This window comes from Phoca vitulina, unplaced genomic scaffold, assembly GCF_004348235.1.
Source record: "Phoca vitulina isolate PV1807 unplaced genomic scaffold, GSC_HSeal_1.0 scaffold3, whole genome shotgun sequence".
NCBI lineage: Eukaryota > Metazoa > Chordata > Mammalia > Carnivora > Phocidae > Phoca > Phoca vitulina.
In genome coordinates this window covers 1,989,022-2,003,805 of record NW_022589706.1, presented here as the reverse complement: position 1 = coordinate 2,003,805, position 14,784 = coordinate 1,989,022, and the positions used below count along the sequence as shown (strand labels likewise).

The window sequence follows — 14,784 nt, the reverse complement described above, 5'->3', positions numbered from 1 at the left end:
AGCCGCTGGACAGGGAAGACTCCCTTGCCTAAGGGCCCGCTGTGCCCCAGCCCCACCACACTCACCTGCCGGAGTCAGGGAAGCTCCAGCCACTGTCCTGGATGTCCTCCGACAGGACCGCGATGGGTCAGGTCTTGTGGGCCTCGGAGGCGTCTGGGGGCTGGCACCAATGAAAACAGTAGTTTCTTGTGTGCACCTGCTGTGAGCCAGGCCCCACAGCCCAAGCTCTATCCGATCGTACTCTCAGGACAGCCTGTGGAGTGGCTGGGACTGTCCCCGGCCCACAGGGGATGAGACGGAGATTCCAGGGGCCACGAGTGTGGTTTCCCAGGCCGCACAAACAGGAAGGCTCACCACGATGCCCCAGGGGTCATAGCATCCACCAGCCCTGATATCCCTGAGTGGCCTTGGCCCCGCTGAGCCCCCCAGGTCACCATCTCACAGATGGCTCTGAGAACTGACCGACCTCGTGCATGGAGAATGTCATACACATGGGGCTGGTGCCAAACCTGTGTCTGTTCCCTTGCTCAGCCTCTTGGTGGGGATCACACACTGCAGGAGGGACTTCTGCTGACGGCCGATGCTGTTTGGCCCAGGGGCCCGCCCCAGCAGGATGACCGGAGGCCACATCCATTCACTGGCCTCCTCTTTCTCCCTTCAGGAGAGCACCTGGCCATACCTGTTTGGAATGATTGCTGTTCCCGCCTTTGTGCAGCTGGTGAGCCTGCCCTTTCTCCCTGAGAGCCCACGCTACCTGCTCTTTGAGAAGCATGACCAGGCAGGAGCCGAGAAAGGTAGGGGCCCATGGCCTTTCCCACACAGCCCCAGCCTCTTCATGGGGTCAGCGCTGCAGGGCACGCCGGGACCTAGGGCCATTCCTCTCTGCAGGCTCTGTGCCAGGTGCCCCTGGACACCCTGTATTGCTTCATCTTCCCAACAGCCCGCAGTGGGGACACAGATCACACAGAGAGCCTGGGAAAGCCAGGACAGAGCAGGATAAGACCCAGGTCTGCTCACTTCTAGGCGATGTCTCCCTATTGCTGTCTCTCGGGTGGTCCCAACCACAAGACAGCACGAACCTAATCTCTTAGCGGTTTAGGTCTATGTGGCTCTCTCCCTACATCCTCTCTTCTTCACTTCCCGGTTCTGCTGTCCTAACACTCACAAGGAGGGGAAAAGTGCAAGTGCAGAATGAGTAGCCATGTCCTGCCGGCACAGGGCTGGGTGCTATCCACCCTGGGAAGAGACAGAGCATGCCCAGATTATGGGAGAGAAACACGATGCCCACAGTGCGGCTGGGGACTGGTCTTAGGTCACTTTCCTTAAATCGCCTGAGTGGCGAGGTGCTGGGCCAGATGCAAAGCACTCAGAATCAGAGGCTTTCCTACAGGGCCCCGAAATGTCATCCCATTTTGCCCAGACAGACAACGTGGAATGAACAATGCATTCTTCTGGTACAAGGAGACAGCTGACAGCACCCATTACGCAGGAGGGGCTGGGTGGACCAGTGCTGCCTTCACATGCCGCCCGACCTTATTCTGACCTTCCTGAGCATCGGGACCCTCATCCGTAGAAGGAAATGATAGAAACCTTCCTCTGGGCTTGTTACAATGATTAAATTAGATGATTCATATGAGGTTCATAGTAGCATTTGCTGTCATTATTCTGAGAACTCTGTCCATTTTCTTATCCAAATCCTATCCTCTGACCTAAATTTCACTAATGTCCACATCTGAGAAAAAAAATTGAGAATTATATAGTCTTTAGTTTAATATAATGTGCACAACGCTTTTTAAAATCCAAACAACCTAAGTATTTTCTGAATTAACAAATGGGATATTAATAATTGCCTCTATTTGCCTAGCAGTGTATGGTCGGGATCCATTTTCTCATTTACAACATTCCTGTAAAAACGTGGAATCAGAGAACATTCTCATTACTTCACTGTTTACGCGAAAGAACTGAGGCGTACAGGGCTGAGGTGACCTAACCATGGCTGTGGTTCTCGGTTTTTGCGTTCTAGAGGCCTTTAAAAATACGATGGGAGCTACAGGTATTCTTCAGCAGACTGCCCATAGTCACGAAATTTTCAAGAGCATAGCAGTGGGGGTGGGACATGAGCCCTGTTCCCCTCCAGGGGGGACCCTGGTTAGCAGCCCTCACCCATCTGACAACTGCAGGCGACAAGAGAAGGACTGGAACCAGAGCAGAGTTCCCTCCCACCCCGCTCATGCACAAAGGGACATCAGTGGGTCGTGTTCCAGGGGACTTCTCATGGGGCCCGTGGGGAGGCAAACCATCCAGAAGTCAGGCTGCAGAGAAGGAGGCTGATTGTCAGATGGTGGAGGCTCTGGAGCAAAACTAACGTGAGGCTCTGAGTCCCAAAAGTAGCCAGGTTATGGATTGGCGGAAGGCGGTGAACTCTCTAGTTCCATCCCTCCTGCTTCATCAGCAAGAACTCTCAGGAAAGGCGTCAGTTAAGCACGGTTGGAACGGGCCGCGTGTGTAAATGCCTGACAGTGAAACAGGTTTATGTCACAGCACGGTAGGCAGTGAGGGAGAAATCCAGTTATAAAAAATGATAAATATTAAACATGCGTGCTTTATACAGAGAACAAAGATGTCACTGGCCTTAGATTCAAAGAGAATCATGAAATTTGCATCTGTGCTAATAAAAAGTGGAGTTTCCCTCTAGACTTCAGCAAACAATGGATATTTACTGTGCTAGGCCCTGTGCCAGGTGATGGGGAGACAGGGGAGCCCCAGACTGGCATTCCAGCCCCCCCAGGAAGTGGGGGGAAGGGGAAGAGGGACGGGCATACTCATCTGGACTGAGAACTATATCATTCTAAGCACTTCACATGTATTAGACCATAAAGCCTCTCAACCATGGGAAGTAGATCACATTATTATTCCCATTTTAAAACAAACAAACAAACAAGAACTGAGGCAGGGTTAACTTGACCAAGGACAAAGCTAGCAAGCGGTGGCACTAGGATTTGAACACCGACCCTCTTGCTCTGGGACCTCTGAGCATAACAAAACACACTCTATTACCTAGCAGGTGGTTTGGCACTATGGCACGTATGCCTTGTCTGGTCTGTGGGTAATTTGGGGAACAGGGGCCCTGCAGGAGGCAACAATTGACATAATAATGCAGCATATCAAACCACCTTGAAACTCATTGGCTTAAGACAATAGCATTTATCGTCCCCAAGTCTATGGGCCAGCAGGGAACTTCTGTTCCTCTTGATAGGGCTTGCCCTCGCAATGCTTCTTGTCTTAGCAGAAGTTCTCCGGCATGTCTGGTGGTCCGCTGGCTGATCAAGGCTCGCCTCAACTCTGTTCCACGGGCTCATTCTCCAGCAGGCTAGCTCAGGCACATTCTCTTAGTGAGCACAGAGGTCCCAGAGAGGAAGTGGAAGACACAAGCAGTTTTTCAAGCTTCAAATCAGCTAAAATCCTGTTGGCCAAAGTAACGCTCATGGCCAAGTGCACTGTCAAAGTGGGAGGGGGTGCACGGTTATAGAGCAAAGGACACACGTAGGGAGGTCATAAAATCAGGGCCATCGATGCAACCCATCCACACCACAGACACTCATGAACAGAGCTGAGTACCCACTCATGGGCTCCTGGACAGGCCTGCCCTGAAACACTGAGAACATAGAAAAAGAGCATGGAAATAATAGAAACAAGGAGAACAGCAGGGGAAGAAGCAGGCATAGGTTTTGTGAGAAAGCTGTGCTTTGTGCTGGGTGGGCTCTTGATAAGGGAGGACGTCTGATGTGCCCACAGGCTCCTACCCACCACAGGCATCCACCAGAAACGAAGCCATGTGCCTGGGAAGGAAGCCCTGGGGTGGCCAGCCCCTCCCAGGCCTGCTCTTACCTGGGGACTCTTGGCACACTGTGTCCCCCCGGAGATGACAGGAGAGAGGGGGAGGGGCAGCTCTAGTGCCAATCAGAAAGATGACACCATCTCCTGAACCGGGCAGAGGGACTCCGAGGTCCTGTCCCCGCCTCTGCCAGCACAGTCACCTGCTCCTCCTCCATCAGTGCTCTGTCTTCATGTTTATGGGATGAGTGACCTCTGAGTGCCACCACCCCACCACCTGGTATCCCTGGAGTAATTATCTCTCAGGCTCCCTTTGCCCTGGCTGGGGAGCCTGCTCGTGGGCTGGCTGCCAAGCAGAGGGCCAGGTGCCTTCCTACAAAATACCCAAGGGTCAAAAGGGGCAGGAAGACAGCTCAGAAACCACCCTGAGCTCCCAGAGCATGAAGGCACATCTTGAAATTGCTCATACGCTTCGTTCCAGAGAGCAGGACAGACTCCCTTTAAACTGAGAGAATTGTCCAGGGTTCCAGCCAAGCAGGGGATGCTTTCTGTATTGTGTCTGTGGTTGGGGCCGATCTTGTGCAGCCCTGAGTCTGCTGGGGCTGCCCGCGCCCCGAGAGCTGGAGGAATTGCCTGGACCCCCGTTTGCCCGCACAGGGAAGGTCCAAGCCCTCTTCAGGGTGTCTTGGAAATCCTGAGCGTTTCTGGGCTCCGAACTGTCGTGGGCACCAGCCTCCTTGCATGCTGCTCTGTCTCGCATCATAAACACCCCAACTTGAACTTCAGCCCCTGCTTTGGTTTCCTCAAACACCATAGCAGCAAGCACGCACCCCACATCACCGGAGCATTTCAAGGCGATATTGAAGATCTTGGGAAGGGCTCCAGGCACGGGGTCCCCACCGCTCAGCACCTACTTCTTTCCCCTCTCACCACTGCCCACTGTCCCCTCTGCCTTCCAGATGGCTCTGGAGCTCGTCTTCCTCTCCTGCTAGCATGCCTTCCCTTCCGAAGCTGGAATCAGACAACATGCAGATTTCAGCAAACACCTTCCACTCCAGGAGTTTGTCAAAATACTTTTCTCAGCCAAATCACTTCCATCCTTCAGAGACACTCTGGCGTCAGCCATTAAGTTTACATGCTTTTCTCTCCTTTGTGTACCTGGTAACCTCGCTGCTGATGTTCTGACGCTCCCTGGCTGTCTGGAAGGCGCCCGTGTGTCTCAGGGCTGCGCTGCGGGCCCCGCGTGGTTGGAGAGGCAGCCGGGCTGGGTGCCGCCCCTGCTTCCCTGCATGGTAGCTGTGAGCCCAGGCAAGTCACCCATTGTCTCGGACATGGACTCAGTTTTCCCACCCTGTGAAATGGGAGGAACACAGTGCTTATCTCCAGGGCCCAGAAGGATGCTCAGATGAGACCACGGATGTGTGGCAACATCCAGTGCAGGGATTGTAATCATGTGGTTGAAATCAGCCCATCAACAAACATTTGTGGTAGATCAAGTAGGTCCTGGTTGAGAGGGTGAAGGAAACAAGCTCCCATAGAGGCCATGAGCACCCTGGGCCCAGCCATAGCCTCGGGTCCCACAGATCTCTTGGGCATCGCAAAGATCCTTCCACGGCATTCTGCAATACTGGCCCTGCCTCAGAGGGCCATGGGGAGGACCCGGAGATGCTGCCTAGTTGGAAATGTCTGTCTTCCTTTTGGTCCAGCTCATTCCCATGGAAGGCTCAGTGCTTCTCCATGGAGCTCAGACTTCGGTGTGTGAGTCACTGACTGTGTCCCTCTGGGTCCTCTGAGAAGTGGAGACTAAGTGGCCTAAGCAGCGAGGATTTTATCGGAATTATTGCCTGTGTAAATGTGGAGGGAGCTGACAGACCATGATGCTCGTCGGACCCCCAGTGGGCAAGGGAGGGACGGGGCCAGCAGCATCAGCCCCAGGGAAGCCCTGTGTCCCTAGAACAAGGATGCCTTAGTTTCCCTGCTGTGCTCTACCACTATCTGTGAGCAGTCCCTGAAGAGTACGGCCTGGACACCCAGGGTGATGATTTGCAGAGCACAGCAGCTGTGGCCCTTGGTCAGTTCTGTCCCTGTGGCCGGGGGTCTGTGGACACATTCTCCTGGCCACCACACTGATGGAAGCCACGCACCTCTAGAACCGTACATCCACTAAGAAGTGAGGTGGGGTGACGCCTTCCCTGAGGTCCCCAGCAGGATTGGGGTGGCCCTGTGTTAGTCAGGGTTCCCCAGAGAAACAGAACAGGGTGCGTTGCCTGTGTAAATATTAAAAATTTATAAATACATATACAGAAAGAGATTTATTCCAAGGAATTGGCTCATATGATTGTGGAAATTGGCAAGTCCCAAATCTGCAGGGCGGGATGCTGGGCTGGAGACCCAGGAAGGAGTCCGGTGTTGCCGGTTAAGTCTGATGCCATCTGCTGGCAGAATTACCTCTCTGTTTGGGGAGCTCAGTCTTTTTCTCTTTAGGCCTTCAACTGATTGAATGAGGCCCACTCCCATTATGGAGAATAATCTGCTTTACTCAGAGTCTAACAATGTAAATGTGACTCTCATCTAAAAACTGTCTTCACCACGATATCTAGACTGGTGTTTGACCCAATATAGTTGACCCTAAAAAATGTGGGGGTTAGGGCTGCCAACTGCCTGCACAGCTGAGAATCTATATATAACTTTTGGCTCCTCAAAAACTTAACTACTACTAGCCACCTGTTGACCAGCCTCTGTCATTACCAATAACACGAACAGTCAATTAACACACATGTTGTATGTTATAGGTATTATATACGGTATCCTTACCATGAAATAAGCTAGAGAAAAGAAAACGTTACGAAGAAAATTATAAGGAAGAGAAAATGCAAAGAGTAGTGTATAAAAATCCTTCTGTAAGTGGATCCGCACAGTTCAAGGGTCAACTCTGTCTGGGTGCCATGGCCCAGACATGCTGACACATAACATTAACCATCGTGGTCCCACGCCATCCCTCCCCCCCAGTCATCTGCCCCAGCCCTGGCCACGCTGTGGCGTCACCGCCCGTTTCTGTCACTCCCCCTCCCTCCCCACATGGTGAGACTCTCAAGGGCAGGGACTGCGTCTCCTTAAGTGCCATGTCCCCCGCATCCGGCATAGACTTCCATTGGCTACGCATTGAATAGACAATCAAGGCCTTGAAAAGAAATCAAGCCCTTGAAAGTGTGCTCCAGTCTGTTGAAGACCATTCATTTGAAAGGTCATTAAAAATACTGAATTTCCCAGAATGCCTTGGCAGGACAAAGGCAAATCCACAGGTGAGCCACTCAACCCAGAGACATTTGGGAACTTGCTGTCATCCCCAGCCTGGCCATTTTTGGAGCTGGAGCTCAAAAGCCAGGCCCCCTGACTCCCAGGAGGGAGATTCTTGCAATTACCTCCCATCTGGCCTCTCACGGGTCCTATATGATGAGGATGGAGATGGGGTTCTGGCTGAACGGCCCCACTTTCTAGGAGGAGGCAGCATATGATATTTGTCCCCTCTCAGGACTCACCGATTGAGAGCCTGCCACTCTCATGAGCAGAGGGGGATCGATGGGTGTACCTGGGCAACAAAACACATCCTAGAACAGCCCCCAAATATCCTGTAACTCGTTCTTCATAGACTGGGCATTTAATGAAATGACAAGGATGCTGATATTAATATTTTATGAGCCAGGGAGCTCCTGCAGGGGAGAGTGGAAGGGAGACTCTTAAGCCCCAACCTTGGGGCCCCGAGACTCATCAGCTTTGACTGGGCGGTCTGTGGGTGAGAAACTGCTCAGCAGCAGAACTGCATGTGCGTCGTCTGAGCGTCCCTGCCAGTTACTTCCCGGGCGGCATCAGTCTCATTGAGTCCTTCCAGATGACAGCTGCTGAGAGAGACCACAGAGTGCAGTGTTACACACTGGCCAGGGTCAGGGGACCCGGTCCTGTCACACCACCTCTCTGAGCTGTGGTTTCTCCACCTGTGTAATCAGGACTGGGCGAGATGCTTTCTTCAGGCTGGTCCGGCTCCGGGTTCTGAGGTCAGGACTTGGCATGTTGGGACAGAAATGGTGTCGCTGCCAGGGCTCCTGAAAGCAAGTGCATAGGGTCTGCTACCGCCCATGAACAAGCTCACATGACAGGTGATCACAGGTGTCATTGCTGGAGTGGCCTGCTTTCCCACTAAGGGACAGCGAGGTGGCACAGAACAATGAGCACTAACTGGGTTCAAATGTTTCTGACCGTTTGAGTTGCTGTTATGTGCTGGTGTGGGAGGCAGAATAGAATCTCCCTCCTCTGAAGGATGGCTACATCCTAATTCCCAGGACATGTGGATATTGTAGGTTACACGACAATGGAACTGAGATCACAGATGGAATTAAGGTTGCTAATCGACTGACTTCTGAGATGGGAAGATAAGCCTGGATTTCCCAATAGGGGCCCATGTAATCACAAGGATTCTTGTCGTGGAAAAGCAAGGCAGACGAGAAAGAACCAGATAGGTAGCAGCACGAGAAGGGTTCGGCCCAAGGTTGCTGGCTTTGCAGACGGAGGGAGGGGCCACAAGCCAAGGAATGTAGGCAGACTCTGGAGCCTGGAAGAGGCAAAGAAACCCATCCTCCCCTAGAGCCTCCAGAAGGAACACAGCCCTGACAACACCCTGACTGTGGTCCACTGAGACCCACTGCGGATTCTTACTTCCAGACCTGTGAGGCTGTCCGAAGTCACCGAGTTTGTAATAATTCATTACAGAAGCACTAGGAAACGAAGAGAGGTTAAGTGTGCTGCATCCACTGCCTTAATCCTCACCAAAAAAGCCTCCAATGTTCCTGCTCCTTCTTTTATAGATGAGGAGACGAAGATGCAGAGGGATTCAGGTCACAGAGCTAGCGCCCTGGTCAGCGTTCCCCTCAGGAGGTCAGAAAGAATACTTCAGAAAAGTACTGAATGCAGGGGGATGGTCACAAAGGTGTGGGGCAGGGGGCGTCAGGCAGAGCCCCCCCACCTCAGCAAACTGCAGCCAGCACATCGTGGCTGCAGGGCGGATGCTGGAACTGGGGCACGAATGTGGGTGCTGCCATTGCCAGGAAGGACCCCAGAGCCTCAGTCTCCAAGGCTGAGCAGGGGTCACCACCACTTCTGGTGCCAGAGGTTCAACCAGAGGTAGAAGAGGCTCTTTCTTCCTCCTACTCCTGGACCTGCACCCGCGCCTCTCATGGATGGATCTACCAGGAATCAGCTAGCATGGGAGTCCAGGCAATGTGGTCTGCAGGCCACAGAGTGACTGGGGACTGATCCCAGTGGGCAGAATGTGACACAGCTAGGAAATGGGGGGGTGCTCCGGGCACATCTCACTCCGGCCCTTTGCACAAGCTCCTTCAACCAGAAGGCTCCTCCCCTCAACAGTCCATGTAGGTCTCTGCTGCAGGGGCATCTCCCCAAAAACACCTTCCCCAATTACAGTAGCTCAAATGCTTTCTCTCCTCTTCACTGTCCCTCACCCTAATTTATTTTTCTTCTAAGCACTTAGTACCTGAAATTGTGTATTTATATGTTAATTTGTTTAGCATCTGCTTCCTCCAACGAAAGCTCCCCGAGGGCAGAGACTTTTCCTGTTTTGCTCATAGCTGAAGCCCAGCACCTAGAACAGGGCCTGGCATGTAGTAGGTGCACCCTGATCATGTGCGGAAAGAATGAATGAAACCGAAGTTCACCTGACAGCAGCACGCTGCTCCTCCAAGCTCTGTGCTTCACGCTCTAAGCGGTTTATGGCCACCAGAATCTTCCTTGCCCTGGGAACACGGAGCAGTTTCAACCCGAGGAGAAGAAGGCGAAGCGGGAAAGACAGGCGTGAGGCAGCTTTATTACCCAGGCCAGCGGTTTTACCAGGGAGATGTGTCAGATAATCACTTTGGACCTTCTGATGTTTATGCCTTGGTAGTTTCTACCTCTGCACCCGAGAGGTCTTCCTCAGGGGAGGGATCTTCAAGTCCAAGCAAAGCATATATATAAAGTCCCATTCCAAGTCTCCTTGCAGCCACTCCCAAGGTGGTGCGGAAGGCATGCGGGTCGGGATGTTTGGATGTGTGCTCAGAGGGAAGGAACCAGACAAGGAACTTTTACAAAATGTTCGATAAAGACATAGGCTCTTCATGCTTATGAAGGCTTCAGTTCAAAGCCGTTTGAGTCAGACATGGAGACTATCTGAACAATGTCTAACAGTGAACTCTCTAAAGAGTTCTCTAAAATCAAATCTCAAGCACAAGGCACTGACATTAGGGTGCTATAGAGACCTATCTTTTGGAATATAGTAGGTGCTCAGTAAATGTGTGTTGAGTACTTGAACAAATAAATGATACCTACTTGAGACACAGGCAGAGGGTGTCCTAACTGTGCAGTGATGTGAGAGAAGGGAGGACAAATGGACTTGTCATGTGGTAAGGGCCTGGGGCACAAAGGCACATGCAGGTGGCCCACCTGTCACAGTGTTCTCCAGCTCTAAGAGATTATGTTCCTACCCTCACATTACAGGTCAGGCCAGGGAGGTTGGTATAACCTGCCAAAGGCCGCTCAGTTAGTAAGTGGTGGGGCCAGTTCTTGAACTCAGGCTTGGCTGGAAAGAAAGTCTAGATCTTTGTCTATAAAACCACAAGAATCTGGGATAGACATGGTGTGGCCCAAAAGCATGAGGACATCTGGTTGTAGTGGAACGTGACTGGAGGGGAGCAGCTGAGCTTAAACCAGGAGGCTTCGTCTAGGCTTCAGAAGTTAGAAATGTGCTCATGCCAATGCAACAGCTTCATTGTGCTGATGTGGAACTGAGACCAGATCAGTGAGTCTTGTCTGAAGCCACCAGACAAGTCAGTGGCTGAGCTAGGACAAAGTTCCTTCTCCTGACCCATAGTCCACTGTGCTTGTCATCACCCCCTCCTGTCCCCCAAAGGTGGCAGGAGGGAAGCTTTGGGCCAAGGTCTGGGGAGGACCAGCCCATCCAAACCCATTCAGCTTTGTGATGCTGTCATGCATTTGATGGTGGCAACGTTTGGGTTCTAACCTGCTGGTCAACTGTGACTGTTTGCAGCCGGCCTCTGCCATTAGCCTTTTGCTCCTATATCAGTAGTTTGTTGGCACAAGAGTGGCAGTAACCTTTACAGTCTTTATATCTGGATATTGGACAGTACCACAAAGCTGGGAGGGAATCTGGACACAGGGTCCTACCATAGGGATGAAGAAACTGGAGGTTAAAGGTCAAACTCGCCAGCCATACCTTATAGGCCTCTTTTTTCTCTTTTTCATAAGTATTACTGACTTCATCTTCTACCTTATAGAAATCAAGGAAAAAACTGGGACAGCATATAAAGCACACAAGCGTGTGTGTGTGTGTGTTATAGGTTAAACTCAGGGCTCTGGAAGGAAAAGGAAGAGCCCCTGCTGATTAAAACAGAGCTACCCAGTGGTAGCTCACTGTGGAGGTTAAGACCTCAGATCTGTGGGGCAAGGTTGGTTGGGTTCAAGTCCCTGCATTGCCATCTGCTAGCTACGTGCAGCCTTTCGCTTGGTTCCCCCGTCTCAGGCACTCATCTTACTGGATTATTTTGAACTTCTAAGTGATTTAATTCACATTAAGGGCTTAGAACAGTGCCTGGAAACTGACTATGTCATGGGAGGCATCCTGTCGTCTTTCAAGGAGGAGATACCACTTAGTGTCTGAGCTTCCTGGCAGCAAGGGCAAGAAAGGAACTGATTCCTCCAGAAAGACTCTCTCTTTCTGAGAAGCAAATCAGTTTCTCAGGAGAGACAGAGTTTACCTACACACAACTCTAAAAACCATTTATTGGGGCGCCTGGGTGGCTCAGTCATTAAGCATCTGCCTTCAGCTCAGGTCATGATCCCAGGGTCCTGGGATCGAGCCCCACATCGGGCTCCCTGCTCGGCAGGAAGTCTGCTTCTCCCTCTTCCACTCCCCCTGCTTGTGTTCCTGCTCTCGCTATCTCTCTCTCTGTCAAATAAATAAATAAAATCTTTAAAAAAATAAAAAAAATAAAAACCATTTATTACAAGGGACCCTCCAGAGAGGGTCTTGAGACACATAATCAAATCTTAAACTAAAGTTAAAGCAATTGCAAAATATATTTTTCTATGATTTTTCTTATATGGACCCTCAGTAAGAGCTGAAGCACAAGCCTGAAGTGCAGCTCAGGGAAGGCCATTGTAATGGAGTCTGAGTTATGAGTAACCTCCTGGAGTCACCGTTCATTGCATGCCCACTTATTTTTGGAGTTTTTGTTGTGTAGCAGGCATGTACTAAGCCCAGGGGATAAAATATGGAGCAAAACCAGACAGGGCCCCTGATTCCTGAAGCAAGCAGTCAGTGAGGGGGTCTGACAGGAACCAGGTCACCTCACAGATGAGTGTGAGTTGGCCCCATGCCGGGAGCTACAAGGGAAGGAGCATGGGGCTGGTAGGGGGACACCTGGGAGGGCTTCCTGAAAAAGGCAGCAGTTGTGCTGGGGTGGAAAGATGAGTTGACATAAGGGAGTAAAGAAACAGGGCAGGAATCCATCCACAGCTCAAGGGTTGATCATAAACCCATGAATACACATGGCCAGGAAGGATGCCTGTTTTTGTTGTGGTCATTCGCTTGCTTGTTTTTTTTTTTTTCTTTTAGTAAGTACTTCCACTATTCCTACCTCGGAAAGCTACCACTGATAACTGTTGTCCACCAGGGATAATCCCTGGCTTATCACCTGATAGACACATGTCAGTTGATTCTCACGAGTACCTTCTGAAACACATAGTAGCCTTCTGTGAACATTGGCTAGTCTTGTTCACATTGACATTATTCACTCTATTTCCTTACAGAAGACAGCCGAGGTTTTAGCTGCCAAGTGACTCCCCAGGTCACGCAGGGTAAATCTGTTGTGCCCCGCCTCTCTCTCACCCCAGTGTTAGTTAGCCCTTGGCCACCTTGCTATTTTGCCTGTTTCAGCCACAGCTTGTTGAAGACCAGTTGACTGTGTAGCCGTGGGTTTATTTCTGGGCTCTCTATTCTGTTCCATTGGTCTATTATGTCTGTCTGTTTTCTGCCAGTACCATACTGTTTGAATTATGGTAGCTCTGCAGCATATTTTGAAATCAGGAACCCTGATGGCTCTCCTTTGTTCTTTCTCAAGTTGTTTTGGCTACTCATGGTCTTTTGTGGTTCCATATGAATTGTAACATTATTTTTTTTCTATTTCTGTAAAATATGCCATTGAGATTTTAATAAGATGGCATTGAATCTGTTGATGGCCTTGGGTAATACGGTCGTTTTAACAATCTTAAATCTTTCAACCATGAACACAGGGTGTCTTTCCATTTCTTTGTGTCCCCTTTAATTTCTTTCATCAGTGTTTTATAATTTTCAGTGTAAAAGTCTTTCTCCTCCTTACGTAATCTTGTTCCTAAGTATTTTCTTCTCTTTGATGCTATTGTAAAGGGGATTATTTTTTCTAATTTCCTCTTAGGGTAGTTTGCTGTTCATGTATAGAAATGCAACTGATTTTTGCACGTTGATTTTGTATCCTGCAACTTGACTGAATCTATGTGTTTAGTTCCAACAGTATTTCGGGTGAAGTCGCTGGGGTTTTATATATCTAAGATCATGTTGTCTGCAAACAAGGATGATTTTACTTCTTCCTTTCCAATTTGGATGTCTTTTCTTTCCTTTTCTCACTTAATTGCTCTGGCTAGGACTTCTGAATAGAAGTCATGAGAGTGGGTATCCTTGTCTTGTTCCTGACCTCAGAGAAAAGACTTTCAGTTTCTCACTGTTGAGCATGTTGTTGGCTGTGGGCTGTAGTGTCTTCTGGATAGAGGATAACTATAAAACTGGGTATCTGTACACAAAAGAATGAAGTTAGACCCTTAGCTTACACCATACACAAAAATCAACTCAAAATAAATTACAGACTTAAACGTAAGACCTGAAACCATAAAATTCCTAGAAGAAAACAAAAGGAGAAAGCTTCCTAATATTGGTTTTGGCAGGGATTTCTTGGATAGGACACCAAGAGCATAGGCAACAAAAGCAAAAATGGGTAAGGGGAACTACATCAAATTAAAAGGCATCTGTACAGCAAAGGAAATAATCAACAGAGTGCAAAGGTAACCTATGGAATGGTAGAAAATATTAGCAAACCGTGTATCTGATAAGGACTAATAATAGCCAAAAAAATGAGGAACTTTTGCAATTCAATAGCCAAAAATCTAGTAACCTTATTTAAAAATGGGCAAAGAACTTGGATAGATATTTCTCCAAAGAAGACATACTTTACCAATGGATATGTGGAAAAAAATTCGACATTGCCATGATCAGGGAAACGCAAATCAAAACCACAGTGAGCTATCACTTCACATCAACAGAATAGCTAGTATCAGAAACTCCAAAGGCAAGTGTTAGTGAGGACATGGAGAAACTGGAACCCTTGCACACTGTTGGCGGGAATGCAAAATGGTGCAACCACTATAGAAAACACTAGGAAGTCTCCAGAAAATGAAAAATAGAAATACCATATGACCAGCGGTCCCACATCTGGGCGTTTATCCAAAAGCATTGAAATCAAGATCTCAAAGAGATATTAGCACTCTTAAATGTTCAATGCAGCACCATTCACAGTAGCCAAGATGTGTAAAAAACCTAAATGTCCATTGATAAATGAACATATAAAGAAGATGTGGTATACACATGCAATGGACTATTATTCAGCTTTAAAAAAGAAGGGAATCCTGCAGTGTGTGACATGGATGAACCTGGTGGACCTTATGCTGCGTGAAATAAGCCAGTCACAGGAGGGAGAGAGCTGCCTGACCTCACGCACTTAAAGTATCCAAAATAGTCAAGTTCATAAAACCAAACTGTGGAGTAGTGGTTGCCAGGGGCTGTGGGGGAGGGGGAAG

At 49.6% G+C, this 14,784-nt stretch overlaps 1 protein-coding gene across 1 annotated transcript in view; it reads left to right on the top strand.

The window, feature by feature from the left end:
- The window catches only part of SLC2A9 (solute carrier family 2 member 9), a 220,925-nt gene that overhangs the window by 134,648 nt on the left and 71,493 nt on the right, over positions 1-14,784 (top strand). The window contains exon 7 of the mRNA XM_032399871.1: positions 662-794. Within this exon, the coding sequence (XP_032255762.1) occupies positions 662-794 (133 nt within the window). The remainder of the gene's footprint in view (positions 1-661; positions 795-14,784) is intronic.